Here is a 20,020-nt window from a genome sequence, read left to right as displayed (position 1 = left end):
TACTGTTTCTTTCACACAGAAATGTAAACAGAAATGTGTCAATTTATTATTATCATCTAGACATTATTTGTACAGAAAAAAGGGATCAAGAGTTCAGAGAGGGCAGGAATGTAAACAACAGCTTTGTCTAGATCCTCTGGAGCTCTTACTGCATGCTCTGTTTTACACAAATAAGCTGGATAAAGGTTGATTAAATGACCCTCCAACTAAAATGGAAGTACTCAGCATCTCAGTGATCCTGACTCTTGAAGCATTTTATTAGCCCACTTCATCTTGATATCTATTTCAGACTGAAAGCAGTGTGAACCTTTAACTTTAAATGCTGCTTGCCTTCTTCAGGGGAAAATGGCAGTTTCTAAGAGCTAAGTAGCTCATCTACATTATCCTAACTAAAACTGATCTAACACATCACTCTTTGGGTCACATAAATTGTTTCCCAAGCAAAAAGTCAACTTGTTTGCCACAAGGTACCACTCAGTCACCACTACGATTTCCTGTCCCAGAGTAAGGAGTTCAGTTGCCAGTCATTGTGGCTCGGAATCACAGCTCATTTACAATAACTTTTTCAGTTTGTTCAGAGAGAAAGCTTTACACTAAGTTTTATTTACATTGTTACTTTTCCCCTTAGGTGAAATAGCAACTACACTGTTTCAATTGGTCTTTAATTTTAACAAACTAATGATAACCCTTAGCTTTGCTCTACAGCTCAACTAGAACTGAAGTCATTTTGCTGGATCTCTGAACAGTAGCAACAAGTGACACAGACCTAAATCTTTTCTTCTTGTTCCCCGCTTGCACATAAGTTTCTAAGAGAGAGGACCTGGCTTACTGCTGCTGCTCTGCTTAGCTGAGATACGTTCTCTGCTCCTCCTCAGGCCAAATTCTGCCGTGGGACACAATCAATCTGAGCTCCTAGGAGTCTGCACAACACATTCACAGAGCTGATATCAGAGTTCAGCTTTTATTCTTTCAGTTTGGTAGTAATGAAATTGTTCTGCTTACATGATTTCTCCTGACTTCAACAGGCTTATCTCAGCATCTTGAGCAACCTGCCACTCTTCTGATTCATCAAAGGTTGAAGAATTACAAGTGCTGTTTCTAGGAGAAGAAAAAAGGAAAACCATGATGATCTGAGCAGTATGGGGTCAAATATTATATGGAAGCTTAGATCTTCCTAAAACAGAAATGATTTAATAGCAAATTACATCATTTTTATTTTGCATATTCTAGTGACAAAACTGCCAGGGCAGAACTGCAGCCCTGTTCTGCTAACCACTGTGCAAAATGCTAACAGCTTCTATCCTGGCTTCATGAGCTAAGAGGAATGCATGCCATCAGAACACCCCTTTGACAGTCTTAAGATAAACTTCCTACTAAGGTGCTACCAGGTTTAAAAGCTTTCATCACAGGTGGAAATCTCGACTTGGGGGGCAGAGACAAGCAGCACAGTCTGGACTCGTCTCTTAAACAAATCCTCCCCTGGGATGTGACATGTGTCCTGGATTTAGTTGGTGAGGCATTTTACAAATATATTCTTCAGTTCCTTATTCTGATATATGGCACACAAAATGTATTTTTGCACGTAGAGTCACTATCATACACCTTCTTTCCATACGAGAAATACTGGATGATTCAAACAAACACACTGAAGAAGCTGCTACACGATGACAAAGCTGTGTGCCTCCTACACACCATGGTAAGAGGAAGAATCTCTTATCCACTCCTTACCTCAAAAAAGGCAGATGCACTGGATACACTCTGGAATACCACCAACTATGAGTTACAGGGCTGAGGCAGAGATGTAAGCAGCAAAGAAAAGAATGAGTTTGAGAGTCAGTACACAAATGCTGGTAGTTCCCAAGTGAGTTAGAGCTTCTTTAACTGATACTTTGCATCTCTGCATTGCAGGAGGCTGGTAACTAAGACAGTTAGGCTGACATTCTGCCAGAAAATTCCAGAGGCACTTATATACAGAGAATCTAACAGCTGGTTCATTCAAAAATCAGTGGAATCTAATAAAAGTGACATCACTTACGTGTGCTTTTGAACAATAAGGTGTAATCATGTAGCAAGGGCAGAATTGTTACACTTTTTGTAGACTAATCTCAAAATCTACTCACAGTTTAGCAATTCCTTTTAAATTCTGAGGGATCTTGCTCTACAAACAATATTCCTGAAGGGAAAGAACAGCCCCAGGTAACAGCGCCTCCATCTGGTCATTAGCAGCACATGGATATACCGTGTCAGTACATGCAGTCATACATGAGCCTAGTGAGCTAAGCATTTAACTGTTAAATCATTGCACTGCAACACCACTGGCTGGAACTAGGAAGAATTTACTGTTGTGACTGCTAATAAAACTGTATATTCAACTGCACCCACTGTCTAGCACACTTCCTAAACTGATAAAGCACTGTTATCTGTGGCATTCGAATTCCCTCATTCCTTGAACAGCTTTTGATGCAATCTCGCAGTTTAACTCTCCTCACCCCCTGACAGCAGCATTTCTATCTGTATGACTTTTTCACACTAGGTGGCAGCCAGGGGATCATTATGAGCACGCACCACTGCCCAGACCTCTGGTGGATCTGCTGAAATCGTTTCTTTTCCTTTTCTTTTAAAAGTGATGTAAATTGGGGATGATAAGAGGAAGAACTGAGGCATGGGAAAGCCTACAACAACAGAACAGTTAAGAGAATCCTTGAGACACAGACTGCTGGAGGCTGCAAGAGCATTCTGAATAAAACAATATCACTTCATTCTTAGCCTATTCTTATGCTTTTCCTCAGGTCTCTACAGTTGGGCACTGTCTCCCAGCTGCATAGTCTAGTATAGCATGACTGCTCCTATATGCGGAAAGCAGTTCTCTAGTACAGCAAAGGATTAGAAGAAAGTATACACTGACAACTCCTGGAAAATAATGATTTGGGATAAAGCATGGAGGACATGGAGCTCTCTAAGTTAGAGACAGGGTACGCAAGAATATTGTGTACGAAGTATATGAGTGTATGAGTACACATGGACAGAAGGGGGCAGAGGGGCCATGGCAGACCCATGACATACCTGGGCACATGAGAGTGACATGCAGACAGCTGAGGAAAAAGAACGAATGGACCTGAAGATCTTCCACTACATGCTGTGAGTGACCCACACATTGGTTTGCAGGAAATCCCAACCATTCCTCAGAATTTTTAGGATTGAACCATGAACTATGCTACATCCAGTATGAATGAAAAAGAACAACAACCCCACACAGAAAAAATGACCTTTCTGGCCTTAAAACTGGTCAAACTCAATATGTAAGATTGAAAGCAACCAGAGAACCAGAGAAAGCAAGCTAGGAAATGATCAAAGTAAAGGGATATCTCTGTACACCAAGTGACAACGTGCAGAACATCCAAGATTTTTTCATAATTGTGATATTGAAAAGGTTTGGCAAGACTCTGTAATTAGGACAGCTTTCAGTTATTAGGTACATACAGTGTTTGCAAGAAGTTCAGAAAATAAATTACAAAATAAGCAACTTGGGACTATCAGGGTGCTTTTCTGCCCCATCTCCAGCAGGAAGTGGCAACAATGATTATCACAATCTGTACTAGAAATACTGGCAAGCCTCTGCCCCTGAGATCTTAAACACTGCATTGTCTAGGGGTCACTGAGATTACAGCCAGCTCTACATGTAATCCTATCTGGTTTCAGCTGTGAGGTATTTGCTCTCAAAACAAGCTGCTTTTCCTCTCAAAAGCAGAAGTAGTACAAAATTAGGTAAAACTGCTCTATTTTCCCCCTTCTCAGATATACAAAAATCGTTGCTCTTTCAAGAAACATGTATTGGCAAAAATTACTGTTTTGAAAGATGATGCATTGAAGAATATTTGAACAACAGCTTCATATAAGCATGGATATACATCAAGCTGTGGTACTACAATGTACTTTTCAAACCAAGTATTTGGATATCCAGATGGTCTCAGATTCTCTTTGCTGCTAACTTATGTAGAAACAGATGTAAAAAAAAATATTACTGAAAGCTGTGTTTACTCTCATTTTCTTATAAAGGAAAAAAAACACAAAAGAATCTTTGCCAGATTTAGTTGCACATTTCCAGCTCTTTTTGTTCCCTGTAAGCAGTACTTTTAAAGTATTAAGGAATCCTGTAGAGACAGACCAGTTATTTCACACTTCAATTCAATGAAGAATATCACAAAAAGAACAGATATTTACTTATTTCCCTCCCCTTCTTGTTCTCTTTATAATAAGTAACAGTGAATCTGTGAATCCAACACAGTATCATTTAGCTCCTACTATAAATTAAGTGTGAACAAACCTTGGCAGCCCGCACACTGGTTTTAATGGTGGCAGCTGTCCTGGGGGAGCACAGAACTGGGACTACTCTTTGCACTGAGGAGAAAGCTGGAGGGCTATGATGGAGCTGTCTGGATTTACTACATTTGATGCTGACTGCACAAATGGCTCACAATTATCTTGTGTAGTGAACATGTGGCTGAGCACAGAACTGTCTTCTCCTTATGCAGAGCTTGGCTACCTATACTGAATGGTTAAAAAACCCCTAGCAAGCAGAATTCAGAAGAGCTCCCTCTCCATGAAACAGTGTTTACTCACAGATCTGTCACGCTTTGATCCAGAGAATCTCTATCCATCTGACTTTCACTGTGGAGCGAGTCCGATTCTTGTACTTGGCTCAGCTCCTCATCAGTGATTATATCAAATGCTGCATCATCTGGTGGTTTTGAGGCTTCGTCTGCAATTGTGTCATAAAAGGACATTAAGGAAACATTATAATATTAGCTAGTTCAGAAAACAAAAAGCAACCTAAATCCTTAAGGGTAAGACTAGGACATTCCTCTATCTTTGCAGAAGCATTAGGTAACTACTAAGAACCAACTGTAATCCTCAGGCAGATGGACACACATTTGACGTACATGCAGTTTTCAGACAGCACCACTCAAACACAGAGATGGGACCAATTTAATCCTGAAAATGGTCCATGAGAGTGATGGTCCCTGGAACCAGAGGTGACCATGTAGAGAATGTCTAAGACACCTACTTAATTCTCAGTGGCACACAAAAAGCACGCTAACCAAAAGCCCTCTCACCTGGTGACACCGGTGACTCCAATGAACCTGGGGATCCTTCCTGGTTGGCACTGGATCCAGAGTCATCTGTATTGTCCACAATCACTCTGGGCTTATTAAAGCAAGCTTTGCAGCAACGCTCCTTTCTCCCACCTGGTTTTGTCACCATGTAGTTGTTGCAGCAATAGTAGCAGAAAATGCGACCGCACATTCTAGAAATGATTCAAAACCAAAGGTGTTAGAGTAGTACCACACTCAGGTGGAACACATCTACATGACACAGCCTGGGGCTTTGTCCTAATGGTCTCACTCTCTGGAAAAGCCCAAATGTCACCTCCAAAGCAGAGGTCATGATACAGACCATGCTGTTTCCTTAGCACTTCACATTTATGAAGCTGTCGCAGTTTTGTTTTTCAAAATCATTTAGATCATTAATGGATACTGGTAAAAACACTTGTAGATTTCACAGGTTTAACTAGAAATGAGCAATTTGAAAGTTGTTATTAGAAATCACTTCACTGTTCACTAATCACTAATAAATGTTCCCTGTACAGACGTTTCCAGTAATATCTCATCCCTTTGTGGACTCGTGCTCTTTCAGGCTACACGTGATTCTGACAAAGGAACTATGAATTTCAAAAAGTACTTTATCTGTGTGAATGCTCATGGTGGATTCTGATTTTGAACAGCACAACAGAGTTCTGCAAACTGACCTGCAGTGGTGTCGGCGCACCATCCATGAGAACTCTCTCTGGCAGTCCAGGCAATGGTTAACCTCTGTGTCGCCCTGCCACTTCTGCTCTGCACTAAGCTTCTGCTGGAACTCCAGAGCATCCGACTTTTGCCACAAAGCATCCTTATCTCTACAGAGAGACAGTTACAGAAATGAAAAGCATATAAATTATTCATCCTTGTTTACTGTTTGCTAACCTCAATTTGAATGCCAGTGAAGCTTCATCACCAAAAATTGCTTTCTCTGTTATTTCTGAGAAACTTCCAGGAATGAAGATAGATCAGTAAACCTACTGAAATTGTTGGGAAAGGAGGAAAAAAATTACATGCCATGCAGAGAACGACATGCTTTTGCAAGCAGACAGGAAATTAAAGAGACTGCACTGTTGTTATATTTTTTACCTTGTTAAGGAAATGTAAAATTTAATCTTCTTATGATCTTGGCTACTACCTGCATCTTCCAATCAGGAATACAAGAGTGAACAACGTAGGCAGTATCCCTTAAAATCCTAAACTAGGATTTTAATTTCTGCTTGATGTTTGTTTTTATGCCAACCTGATAAGTTCTATTAAACGTTCTTCAAGGAACTGTTTTGTTCTTGTCAGGTCATCCAGCTCAGCAAACAACTTCTGGTCGTTGCTATCTTTGTCTGCTTCCACCTTGCTGAGTTTCTCGTTGTAATCCAGGGCCTGCTTTTTTGCTTCATCGGCTTCCTTTTGGGTCCTGATCAAATATAAAGGCGATTAAAAATCTTTTTATTAGTTCAGGTGCATTCAAGACTTCCCCATGGAATGAAGGGGAAAAACATGTACTATCAGGGAAATTGTTCTCAGCATACGTATTATTATTTTTTTTTATACCTAACCAGAATCTACCCAGTTTTCTGCATCACCGACAGTGCACACAGATCTGTTATCCAGTGAACAGAGTCAGCAATCAGTAATTTCTTGGAAGCCTTGCTTATAGCAAACATTACAATGGCTGCTACACTGGGAATAAAATCAGTGTCCTTTGAAACTGATGTCATTAGTAGCTGCAAGCTGAGCAAAAGAGGCAAAGTCCTATAGACACAGGTTGCCCAGCATTTGCAGGCTGTACTCAAAAAAGCATTTAACACATACCCCTCTATAGCCATCATGTTGATAAAAGTATTAAAACCTAAACCTTACACTTGTGTGTGCTGTATAATTTATTGTCTGAAGCGTAATTTGATATTCCCCACAGAGCCCATGCATTATTTCCCCTAATAAAACCTGGGGTAGATAATATACCACAGCAATTTTCAGTACACTTCACTTACTAGCCTCTCACTCAGCTTTCAGTTAATGCCATGTGTAAAAGAACCAGAACTCCCACCTTTCCAAGAGTTCTCTCAGAGATGCCACTTCCTCTTCCTTCTGCAGCCGAGCAGATTGCAATTCAGACAGCTGCTCCCTTGCTTCATCCAGCTTTCTAGACAGACTTGTGTTTTCAGCCTAGTGAAATATTTTTTTATTTACTGATACATAAAAACAACACTTCACAAGCACCGGACAGTTACAAACACATCTGAATAATGCTTTGAAAGAGACAGTTAAAGCTGTACTAGTGATTGCTTATTTCTGTCACACAGATCAAGCACTTACTTGTAAACCTGCAATCTCTTCCTCTGTAGCATGCTGTTGTCTCTTCTGCTCCTCAAGTTGCTCTCTTAGTTTCCCACACTCTTCGCTGGTAGCCTAGCAGAGAGATCAAGCCAGAAGTTAGCATTCTGCTAGCTGCCCCCACTTCACCTAATAAAATCTCCAATTCTGAATCATACTGCCCTGTATGGTATAAATGCAATACTCATGAAATACAGCTATGAGAAACACAGCTTATGGGCTCAAGAATCCTCTGTGGCCACACACTAGCTGTGGGTTGATGTTACTTGCTATGGCCTACTACAGCTGTCAGCAAAAAGGCAGCTTAGCTTACTGGGCCTCAAAAGAGTGAGGAAGCCCACATCATACTCGTGAATCTATGACTCTATACTGAGGTTTAAGAAGTGTTCATGAAGAAGAAACATAAATGAATGTACACTATTTTCTCAAACTGGTGGGATTTCTGGGTAGTACCAGTGGCATGCATAGAGCCTCGAATAACTGATCAATCTTAAACTCTGTCTCAGAATGGCAGAACAAACACAATAAAGTCTCTAACCATTAGGCATGTCATTTCACATATACAGGTTTAACTCCTGACTTTATGGAAGAGAAACTGTGGTACTCCTGGCTGCTGTCTTGAGCAGCTGAACACAAAAACAGACAAGGGAATTATCTGCACATTATACCAAGAGTTATATTATCTCCACACCAGCCTAGCTCATCCATACGGATGATCTTTGAGGCACTTTTCAACCCAGACCATTCCATGTTGAGACGTTTTAAGATTCCAAGGCTAAGGCTAATTGCACACTAGTTTCAGAGCCTGGCCAACATAAACCTTAGGATTTCATCCAGTTATTTCTGCAGCAGATGGTAAAGCAGGGGAAATCCTGTACAGCTCCTTCAGCTGTAATAATCACATTAATTTACCTTGAATTTTGTCTGATAATTTAGAATTTCTGTGCTCATTTGAAATTTTATTGCAGAAAGCTCTTCTTGGCTGGTCTCCTGAAAGCTCTGTGCCTGTTTCTTTGCTGTCTCCAGTTGTGCTTGCAGACTTGGGACAGCTGAGACACATATCTGAGCCTCCTCTAGTTTCTCTTGTAGGCTCCTGTTCTCCTGTCTGAGATAAGAGATGTCATGCTTCAGTTCTTCCTGTTGCACTGCTGTCTGTTCTTCCAATTCTTTGAGCCTCTCTTTGGCCTGGGCTAACTGTTCTTCTGCATCCATCTTTTCAGAGGACAAGGCACAAACCTGAATACCGAGTTCAGCCATATCTGTGTTGGTCTTATGGAGGAGATCTTTGTTTTCTACATTTTCCATTCTAGCAGCATCCAAGTACTGTTTAACCTTGGAGAGTTCTTCCTTTAGACTCAGCAAATTATTTTCCAGCTCAGTTTTTTGAAGGACTACTGTCTCCTGTTTTCTTTTCAGCACTTCTTCTCTTTCTTTGCATTGCACCAGTTCTTGCACATGGTTTCTGTTGAGGGACTCTGTTTGCTCCTTCAGCTGCTGGACAAGCTCTTTCTGCTCCCCCAAGACAGATGCTGTGATTGCCAGCTCACTTTTCAACTGCTCTCTCTCATCACTGGTCTGCTGAAGCTTGACTCGCAGGTCAAGAACTTCTGTTTGCAGCCTAGAAACTTCATCTCGGTTAACTTGCAGCTGCTCTTCACTTACTGTAAGCCTGGAGGCCAGATCTTTTGCATCTTTCTCCAGAGAAGCTGCCTGCTGTAGTTGGTGCTTTTCCATTGATTCCTTTTCTGATGTGAGGGACTCAATAAGCCTTGTCTGCTGAAGGCATGTATTTTCAGCACTGAGCTTTTCTACCTCGAGAGTCTCTGCTTTCTTCCTATGTCTTTCAGCTTCTTCTCTTAGCTGCTCACACTGGCACTCCATGCCTTGTAACTGCACTTCCTTCTCTGCAAGCTGTGACTGGAGTGACTCTTTGCTCTCCTTCAAAATGTCTAAACTCTTTTCTATTTGTAAACTGTGTTGTTTGGCACTCTTCAGCTGTCCTTCAAGTGAGTCATAAGATTCCTTCATGGTCTCTTCTCTCTCCTTTAGTTCTCTATACTCTGAATGCAAAGCCTCTAATTTCTCCTCCAGAATTTGGCTTTGTCTCCTGGCATTCTGCAAATCTTCATCCAGCTGTTTATTCTGGCTTCGGAGCTTCTTCTCTTTTTCATCAACTGACACGAGGGCATCATCTATCTCACTCTGAAGCTGTTTCTCAGAGGCCCTCAGCCTGGCCACCTCGGCTTCCAGAGAATATCTAGAGGCTTCCAGATTTTTCAGCTTCTCTTCCATCTTCTTCTTGAACTGCTGCAAATCTGCATTCTCAGTTTTCAGCTTCCTGCTCTCCTCACTCCTTTCATTCAATGCAGAGTTTTGCTGGTTCATCTGCTCCTCCAGCTCCTTGACTTTCTGGCTGAGATGCTCTTTCTCATAGGAAAGCTTCTGCTTTTGCTCCTCAAGGCTACACACAGTCTCACTCACCTTTTTTAAATGACCCTCCTGTTGTTCAAATTTTTCTGCCTGTGACTGGGCTTCCTCCTTAAGTGCCTCTTCCATCTTACCATACTCCTCCTTGAGTTTCTCTTTTTCTTTCCTTGCCTCCTCAAGATCTTTTTCCAGTGACCCCACCTGAGCCAGCGACCCCATTACCTGGGTCTGGAGCTCAGCCATCTCCTTTTCTTTCAAGGTCAGGGCCTTCTGAAGTGCATCCATTTCCTTTTCCATGGTTTCCAGGCTCCTCAGCAGATTTTCATTCTCTTCTCTGGAATAAGCAGCAAGGTGATTAAATCTGGACTCCAGTTCCTTTTGTGCCTCTTCTTTCAGCTGCAGCTGCTCTTTTGCAGTTTTCAGCTGAGATGTACATTCATCACGGAGTCTTTGCATCTCTGCCTTTTCCTTTTCTGTTTGATGAAGCTTCTCTAATAATGCCTGTATCTGTAGGGCAGAGTCACATTGGGCTGTAGCTTTCTGTCCTTTTTCCTCCAAGGCAGCGTCAACTTTTGCAAGGAGGTTGAGATTCTTCTGTTCTGTGGAACTTAGCTTTGCTTTAAGCTCATCAATGCAAAGCTCCTTCATAGCAACTAAAGCCCTAGAGACCTCCAACTCCTCATTCAACAGCTGCAGTTTTGAGGCATAGTCCTCCTTACTGGTTGTCAACTGCGCCAGCTTTGTTGAATATTCCTTCTGCTGCTCCACAGCATTCAGTTCCAGTGATTGAAGGCATTTCTGCAAGTCATGAACAGTGCTTTGAGTGGAGCGCGAAACCTCACACTGCTTCTGTAACTCCGTGATCATCTTTGTCAGCCGGGAGTTTTCCTCACTGTAGTTATTGCTCTTCTCTTTTTCCATCCGCAATTGCTCTTTCTGAAGGCTGACAGCTGCCTGGAGCTCCTGGTTTTCCATTTCTAGCTGGTGAATACTTCTCTGAAGTTCCTTCTGCCTCAGCTCAGCCTGGTCAAGTTCTACACGCATCTCTTCAAAGCCCTCAAAATGTTCAGCATTTAGTGAGTTACTCGCATCAGGGCTGGAGGGAAACTCTGGAGCCTAAACAAGCAGAATGTGGAATAAAAAAAGATTTTAAAACTTGAAGCAGAGCTGCATTTTTCAAAGAAAAAAAGACTCAAACATTCCAGAAATCAGCATGGTTTAACTTTCTGGCTTTGTTTTTTGGTGATGACAAGAACACCGAGGAGGCATTGTTATAGTATGCAGCACCTTAACAGCTCAACACCAAATATTTACAAAATTATTTTGTTTTGTTAGTGTCATGTGAGTTTGTAATGAAGATTCAACCCAGCAAAAAAAAATGTAGACCTACCAGCTTCAAGAGGAATTACACATGCTACGTTCACGTGAGAGCAAATTCAGGTCCTTAATGCAGAAGTGACCTTCTGTGTTGGATTCATAACACTAGTAGACATCAACTTATAGAAGAAAGGGCATGTTTTCAAATGAAATAAATGAAAACATACTTATCTTTATGTCACCTTCTGAATATATCTATTTTTTTCCTCCACAAGATAGACATGCAGTTGAATCAGCTACTGGAGTAATTTTAATTGGCTTTTTTTAATTAAAGTTCTCTTTCTGTAGATTATCATTATGAGTCCTTATTGTCATAAAACTTCCAAGCTCTTTGGAATTATACCATTATTTAAATATTTCCTTGGCCACACATTTAGTTGTATTCTGCTTACCTGCAAGTAGTTGCTCACTAAGCTGCTCATGCTGGAACTGCGACTTGGGGGCTTCCATAAGTATGCTGAAGATCCAAGTGAGGACAGCGTCCTCCTGTACATCACACAGAGACACAATATGTAAGAGAAGACTAACGGCATCATACCTACATGTCTTTCTACTGCTGTGTGTAAAGTTTATCTAGTTATAACTACCACTCACAACTGACAACCACTGAAGATGACAGAAAACAAAACAGGGATGTCAAAAGCACCTAGAAGGGATTACAAGGTTGTTAGCTGTGGCTTGCCATGTTCACGTGAATCAGTGCAACTTAGCTTTATGAAACTGTACTACTGTGTGGTGGATGCTCAACCAGATGGTGGCAGCATGCAGCCCTGGAAAGCTTCCACTGACAGGCATGGATCTGGATCAGACCTACAAGTGTTTGTACTTTCCACTGGTCTGGAAAAACGACCAGTTTGGTGATTCACTAATTCCATGGAAAAAGTGCACACCTGTTCTAACACATCTTTCCTACATTTAAAAACAGAAGGTGACAATGTGTTGTTATCTTACCTGGCAAATGCTGGCCAAGCAGCATCTAAATCATAGCCTCGTGAAGCCAAGTCAAACTGAACATCAGTGAGCTCATAGAGATGACCCACAATGTCAGAACTCATTTTGGGATTCAGAAATGGGCTCCGTGCATAGTACCAGTCACTTGAAAACAAAAACAACAGAAGTAGAATTCATTCATGCATAAAAAAGAAACAGCAGTTTCACTCACAAAAAAGAAAACAACAAACCATCATTATGGTTATCATTATGGCCCGACATGATACTTTAATATAAACTGAAAGCAGTCCTTTGGTATGAATGAAACCAAACAGACTGAATGAAGTTCACAGAAATATCCTTAATGGAGTCTTCGCACAAAACATTTTTTGCTCTAGGGTTTGGGCAAAACACTATCAAGACAAAATACTTGCTGTGCACTGCGTAATCACACACTAAATACATAAAGCACACACTTAATATATCAAGGATAAAGGACAGAAAACAGCAAGCAAAGTGCAGTGAGATGGTGTATTCTAAAAGGCTTGCAAGCGTCCCTTCCAATTAACTGTATGCTGTCTTTGGTGTCTGTTGGCTGGATCAAGCTGTTCCTTTGTCTGACAAGCTAGGAGGAATATGTGCAAATGCTCACCAAAGCTTTGTGCAACACTAGCAAATTAATCCTCCCTTATGATATACATTACAGAAGATCCAGACAAGGATCTTCAATGCTTATAAAAATGTCACCTTCAAAGCCTACATATAGATGCATCTACACCACCCACTTTACAAGCATTCAGCTGTAACAACTTTCAGTATTTACCAGTCTAAGATAAGTATGAGCCAGTGACCCAGGTTAGAAGGTCTGTTATCCTCTGTATCCTATTACCAGTCCTGTAAGCCAACCATTTGGAAAGGTTTTAACTTCTCTCAGTAGCTACTGGGTCATGTTTCTTGTTCACAGAGAGCAAACAGTTATTAGTTGGCAAGGCACTTTCTACTCACCTGGTCACCTTGGTGTTCATAAAACACTGCTGTAAGGTATCTGCAAGCCTTTGATGAACGAGGGAGTAACGCAGAAATGCTCTTCCTTTCCCAAGAGATGTTCGTAGCTGGAAGAGAGAAACCACAGAGAACAACATCTAAATATTGTTTGCAGTCACAAAGAGAGGAATGACAGTCTACATACATAAATACACAAAAAGGATACGAAAAGCCACTAGATGTAAAGGGAGTAAAAGAACTGCTACTGATAGATACATTTTCCCAGTACTGTCAGTGGGACAAATCTTTTTTGAATGACAAATCTGTAGTCAGCAGTTGGGCTTTTTATAATACATCACAAGAGCAACAAAATCTTCTAATATACCAAGTACATGAATATAAACTATGCTAAAGGCAATTCCTGATATAAGGCAAAATCTGAGTGTGCCCACCAAATGTGGAAGTGACTGCTTAAGTAATTTAAGGTGTGTATGGCCACAGCTGGAAGAGCCTTAGGGCCAGCCTAGTCATAGAACAAAGATCTATATCCCCATGGACACAGTATCCTCCCAAATGCAAAAATCCTTTCTTAATACTTAGCCCTTAAATTGATAAGATCTAATTTGTCAGACCAAGAAAATCTGCATTTAGTGAATCTCTTAAGAAGAGTTAAAACAAAACCAAAACTAAACCCCAACACCAGAAGCCACACTTTTCTTATTCCCACTGGTTTATCAATTGGAACAGCAATTATTTTTTATCCGTGGAAATACTAGAATGAGTGTACATGACCAGAGAAGAAGAGGAGGTTGAGAAGGAGCTGGTCAAAGATCGCTTAGGCAAATTCAATGCCCACAAATGCATGGGCCTTGTTCAGTTTCACCCATGAACACTAAGGGAGCTAGCAGAAGTGATTACCAAATCACTTTCTATCATCTATGCAATGTTATGGAGAACGAAAGAGGTTCCTGAAGACTGAAGGATAGCCAGCGTCACTCCAGTCTTCAAAAAGGACATAAAAGAGGAACCAGACAACTAGAGGCCTGTCAGCCTCACCCGTCTCTGGAAAGGTGATGAAGCAACTCGTTCTGGATGCCATCTCCAAGCAAGTGGAAGAAAACAAGGTTATCAGGATTAGTCATCGTGGATTCACCAAGAGAAAACTCTGCTTGACTAGCCTGGTAGCCTTCTATGGTGTAAACACCAGCTGGGTAGATGGCAGGAGTGCAGTGGATATTGTGTATCTTGACTTCAGCAAGACATTTGACACTGTTCCCACAACATCCTTGTTATGAAGCACAGGAAGCATGGGATAAATGAGGAGATGGGGAGGTGGACTGAGAACTGACTGACACGTAGAGCTCAGAAGGTTGTGACCAGCAGTGCCACCTAGTTTGAGGCTTGTAACTAACAGAGATCTCCAGGGATGCTGGATCTGATCTTATTCAGTATCTTTATCAGTGACCTAGATGAGGAAGTAGAGTCCACTCTTAGCCAATCTGCTGATGATACAAAGCTGGGAGAAGTGGCTGACACACTGAAAAGCTGTGCTGCCATTCAGCAAGATGTGGATAGACTGATGAGTGTAGCAGAGAGGAATCTGGTAAACTTTGCCATGAAAAAGTCAAGGGTCCTACACCTGGAAAGGAACAACTGTATCTCTCAGTACAGGTTAGGGGATGACCTGCTGGAAACACGCTCCGAGGAGAGGGACTTGGAGTCCTGGTGGATAACAGATGAGCTAGCAGTGTGCCCTTGTGGCCAAGAAAGCCAATGGTATATTTGAGTGCATCAAGAAGAGAATAGCCAGGAGGTCAAGGGAGAAGATCCTTCATTTCTACTCCACTCCGGTGAGGCCACACCTGGAATACAGTGTCCAGTTCTGGGCTCCTCAGTTCAAAACAGACAGAGATCTTCTACAGAGAGTCAAGCAGAGAGCCACAAAGATGATGGGGTGCCTGGTGCACCTCCTGTTCAAAAAAAGGCTAGAGACCTGGTACTCTTCAGTATGGAGAGAAGGCTGAGATGGAATCTCATCGCTGTTTATAAATACCAAAAGTGCAGCAGTCTAGTTGATGGGAGCAGACTTTTTTTGATGGTGTGCAATAATAAAACAAACAGCAATATGCAGAAACTGGAACACAGGAAGTTCCAAACAAAAGGAAGAACTTCTTTAATGTGAGAGTGACAGAGCACTGGAACAGGTTACCCAGCAAGGTTGTGAAGTCTCCTTTTCTAGAGATATTCAAGATCCATCTGGACACATTGCTGTGCAACATACTGTAGGTGACCTGCTTTAGCAGGGAGTTGGACTTGAAGTTTTCAAGAGGTCCCTTCCAATCCCTACAGTTCTGATTTTGTGTGATTCTGTGAGAAGTAAGAGAGGCAGAGAATACAAAGTCTCCCTCTGCTGCAGTACATGGCTCTCTTTTATATGATTCAAGATAACACTGTGTGGAGATGATGCTGTGGTGGAAGTGTTGAGAGAACTGTTAAACATGTGAATAGTAACTTGCTAATACAAGTTAGCATTTCTAACAGATAAGAGAACTGAGTGTCAGGACAGGGCTGGTTTGCACTGCCACTTCTTATCCCCAAAAGGAAAGTTCTCTCCCAAATGACTCTAAAGACAGAATCAGCATAGAAAGCTTCTCACAGCATTTGTTTCACCCAGTGATTGAGCTGATGATGTAGCACTGCTGTTAAAAAATTGCACTTTTATTACTACTTCTAATAAAGATAGAGGTTTTTGTATTGTTCATGTGAGCTTACGAAGGAATAACGCCAACCATCCCAAGCCATTATATCGTGATTTTTGACATAAAGGAAGACAACTGAGTCAGAAGATGAAACTGTGCTCTCAGTCATTCCTCTTTAACTCTGCTGACCAGCTGAGAAAGTCTTAAGAAAGTTCAAACATAGTGGTTCTTCTCTCTTACACTTAGACTAAGTCTTTTTTAAAGTACTGAAAATACACGCTCTACCCGTGGCTTATTTCTTCATTCATTTTTAGAGAAAATGATACTTATTAATGAAAAAGCATGGTGCAACCAGATACAAACAGAACTATTAATTTGTATACGTGGTCTTCAAAATAAGTCAAAGACTAATTGTACATAATTTGGTACTCTACCAAAAAGATGTAACCTTGCATTTTTATACTTTACCTGAGAACATTAAAAAAAGAAAGAAATTACAAATATTTTGTTCTATATTAAAAGGAGTATATTTTATTGTGGTTTCTCTGCTTTCTGAAAAGACACACCAAAACACAAAGCATGTATAGTGACGAATAAATGACATACTTACTTCTGTAATAGACTTGACAAAGCGAATTCCATCATTAGCTCCTTTGACTTTTGCCAGACAGTCACAGAAATAATCCCAGTAGTCTTTTCTGTTCCCCAGCAATGTGCTTTTTTCTTTCTGGTCAAACTTAATCAAGGAAAACAAAAATCAATGAGCAAAACTTAAACATAAATATACTTACATATATATTCTGCAGAATTCCTCTCCTTTCTGACCAACATCTGTGCTCAGAACTCTTAAGTTTTAGATGATGTATTCACAAAGTACAGTAACACTGTACTGCACTGATATAATCCAGTGGTTACTAAGCGTGCTTTACAGACAGTGACAGTAAAGTTGTTGATTAATTTAAAATACCAATGTTCATTAAAAATTGTTCAAATAAAGTTTAGCAGCAGTCTTAGGAGATGTTCAAGGGCAATGAATTGACAGCTGGTTGCTGAGAGCCCTGCAGTCAAGTGTGGCAATATCACACATGCCAGAACAAGCTGCGAAATCACACTCAGAGCAGCGATGCAGTGAGGTACAGACTGCAGCTTGGTCCATCTGAATCCCAAAGGATTTCTTCAGCATCCGCTGAAGCCTCTCAACCCAGTCAGACCTACCTTGCCTTGATCAAGGCTAGATTAGCATGTCTGTGTTTCTGTCAGTGGCATGATTACAGTGTATGTGTCCACCAACAATGCAAACTTAATTTCACTTTGCCCAGCAATGTCCCCTTTCACTAAAATTTTAGCCCCTAAGCAGCATTACAGATTAAAAAACACCCTTTTGCATTAAGTTTTTCATACAATAAAAATGAATTTTCACAAGGAAATTGCTAAACATGCTGTAAATCACTCATGCCACTATATTTGCATTATCAGCTACTAATTTTTCATGATAATTTAGAAGTGTATATATTCAAAATCAGTTCTCTCTGATCAACAGAAGAATGCCTTGTATTCTTCGATCAGCCTGTCAGCATTGCCTTTTGATTACAATTATTTGCTCTCACTCAAAACATGTACAATAAGCTGCACATGTCTGTCCACTTACTGAAAAAAAGGACTCAAAAGGAAACTTATGATTATTTCTGTTAAACCCTGAGTACTAGGGAGGTAGTAACAGAAAATAAGGCCTCACTTTGATGGTTGTTTATAAATGACACTTATCGTTTTTTACCTGTAGAAGATATTCAAGCTTGTAGGAGAATTTTTGCAAGTTGACACTGTCATCTGTGATTGGTTCCCCTCCTTCTTTAAATTCTTTACTTAATTCAGCCACAACATCTTTAAAACAAAACACCAAAATGATTAACTAATGTAAGAAATATGTAACAGTGAATTCAGAAACAAGTAAGTAAATCAGTTTTCTGCCTGGATATCATGCTCGTGTATTTAGTTTCAGCTCAGACGTCTTAATCACAGTGCAAAAAGCTTGCTGATGTGCTTGCAATTTAATACCACCTATAATGAAAACTAGAGCTCAGGTTATGTTGGTCTGGCATACTGACTTACTATTTCTTCTTAAGAAGAGCAAAACTTCTTCCTTACACTTACCAAAGAAGCAGTATCAGATAATTGCTAACTGGTTTTTCAGCAGAGGAAAGAAACACATTTTCACTGTCTCGTGCACATTAAGGTTCTGCTCTTGCCACATGACAAACAGAATTCTGATTAGAAACAACAAAGCATGTAATCTGCTAAAGGGGATCAGTAAAACGAGAACAGTTGTTCGGTCAGCACATTTATCTTCTCCATGCAATATTCAGGAAGGTTCAGCTTGTGCTGCTTACAAAACACAAATGGGAAAAGAATGTACATAAAAATAAGCATACAGCAGCTCCTCTCCCTAAAATCTACTCCCATGGTGGGGGGGGAAGGGGCGAGGAAATCTCCAGTCAAAGCAAATTACCATGTCCTTGGATGCACTATCCCACAAAGCAGCACCAGAAAAACAACTGATTTTGAACATGCTGTCCACATGAGTTTGTATTCCTTTTGGCTGCCTGATGGAGCCTTAGCACCCAGTCCCATTACGTCCACTTTGCAAATTAAAATGTATTGTTGTTAGCAAAGCAAGCATGTAGATCTCCTTTTTATACTACAGGAAGATCTTAATTCCCAGCTTTGGTGCATACTATACCTTATTTTAAATACATATGAAAAGGAAAAATAGTCAGATCTTGGTATAAGCAGCTGATTGGAACAGAGACAGAGCAGAAAAAAGGTTATGGATCTGCTGCCAATTTTGCCTATAATAGAGCTGTAGAAAACGAGGCTGGCTACTGTTAGTGCAGGACAAGGCAGATACAGAGAAAGCATGTAGCTCTAGCTATGTGGAACAGATCCAGCTATCCAGTACTCTCCCTCTAGGTCTCGACTCCCACTTTGGGCTGCCCTTCTTGTTTTTTATCCTTCACATAGGAGGAGCAACTCAACACCGGCTTTCCATCGAAGGATGGCATTAAAATCAGACCTCCTTTTCATTCTCACATGAAATCTTATAACTTAGCTCCACTCATTGAAACATTCTAGCTCACACAACAGAATAATTTTAACTTCATTCTGCAAACATGTTTTTACTTTTTTTTTCTTCTCTTTTTTCTTTTCTAATTGTAAGGGTTATTTATAATCCTGTATATTTAAATGTGTAGGATTCCAGAATTTAGGATTTTGAAAAAGGTACAGCACCTCCCTCATAAAATATCAGTCACATCGGTAATGAGCACCCAGCATACCATGACTATGCTGTTACACCTGCTGCACAGAAGCACTACACAATCAAAAACACAGCTATTCTGTAACCAAAAACACGGAGGATGTTTCAGCATGTCAATATACCTTGCAAGTCCCTGATAATTCGCTGCAGTTGGCTTTCACCAGTAGCTCCCTCCATCTTGAAAACCAAAGGGGCTCCCCTTCTGGGCTGTTAATCTTTTCTTCCATCTAGATAACAGCAAAGTTCATATTCTTGATGACCATTGGGTTGACGATGATTATTCTTCTCTGTGACACCTGCAATTCTGTAAAAAATGCAAGACTTAATCACCTCAAATGAGCAGAGCAGAGATGCTTTGGAATTTAAATCCCATTTAGGAATAAATTCTCAGAGTGTCAACTCTTTTCCAGGAACCTCCCCTATATTTTTTACTAAATTTCACTTTCCTTTTCAGTAATTTCTGTTTCCACCTTTCAAAACTACTGAGCAAACCTCAGAGAGCAGTTTTCTCTCGTCAGAGTTACAACACAGTTAGTCTTACAGCTCAGATCAGGCTGGCATTTCACACAACTGATCTCGTGACCCTGAGGAAGGTTCTGATGACACGGGACTTTCCCTGCAAAAATCCTCTGCCTGACCTTCCCAACAGCCTGCAGAATTAGAAGATACAACACCGCTGCCATCGCAGGGAATCTCAAGAGGCAGAGCAAGCACAGATCAAGGTGTTTTAAAATGATACATCATGATCTTCTGGCACTGGAGGATGTTTTTGTTTTTTTTACTAATAAGGGCTACTACTTGGGACTGGTTTTAGCAGGAGA

At 40.7% G+C, this 20,020-nt stretch overlaps 1 protein-coding gene across 4 annotated transcripts in view; it reads right to left on the bottom strand.

The window, feature by feature from the left end:
- Positions 1-20,020, bottom strand: part of FYCO1 (FYVE and coiled-coil domain autophagy adaptor 1) — a 32,980-nt gene that overhangs the window by 5,312 nt on the left and 7,648 nt on the right. Inside the window, exons 2-16 of one of the 4 annotated variants that reach the window (XM_072329361.1) lie at positions 19,322-19,503; positions 17,661-17,767; positions 16,497-16,622; positions 13,209-13,315; positions 12,225-12,368; positions 11,666-11,759; positions 8,382-11,012; positions 7,452-7,544; positions 7,183-7,301; positions 6,382-6,549; positions 5,807-5,956; positions 5,115-5,305; positions 4,621-4,759; positions 1,729-1,788; positions 1,003-1,098 (exon numbers count right to left, since the gene is read on the bottom strand). In XM_072329361.1, coding sequence (XP_072185462.1) covers positions 1,003-1,098; positions 1,729-1,788; positions 4,621-4,759; positions 5,115-5,305; positions 5,807-5,956; positions 6,382-6,549; positions 7,183-7,301; positions 7,452-7,544; positions 8,382-11,012; positions 11,666-11,759; positions 12,225-12,368; positions 13,209-13,315; positions 16,497-16,622; positions 17,661-17,767; positions 19,322-19,376 — 4,280 coding nt within the window. In that variant the 5' untranslated portion in view covers positions 19,377-19,503. The remainder of the gene's footprint in view (positions 1-1,002; positions 1,099-1,728; positions 1,789-4,620; positions 4,760-5,114; positions 5,306-5,806; positions 5,957-6,381; positions 6,550-7,182; positions 7,302-7,451; positions 7,545-8,381; positions 11,013-11,665; positions 11,760-12,224; positions 12,369-13,208; positions 13,316-16,496; positions 16,623-17,660; positions 17,768-19,321; positions 19,504-20,020) is intronic. The other 3 variants (XM_072329363.1, XM_072329362.1, XM_072329365.1) reach the window with 3 other exon arrangements.

This window comes from Excalfactoria chinensis, chromosome 2 (assembly GCF_039878825.1).
Source record: "Excalfactoria chinensis isolate bCotChi1 chromosome 2, bCotChi1.hap2, whole genome shotgun sequence".
NCBI classification, from domain to species: domain Eukaryota; kingdom Metazoa; phylum Chordata; class Aves; order Galliformes; family Phasianidae; genus Excalfactoria; species Excalfactoria chinensis.
The sequence above is the reverse complement of the archived record's forward strand: the minus strand, read 5'-3'. Positions and strand labels throughout refer to the sequence as shown.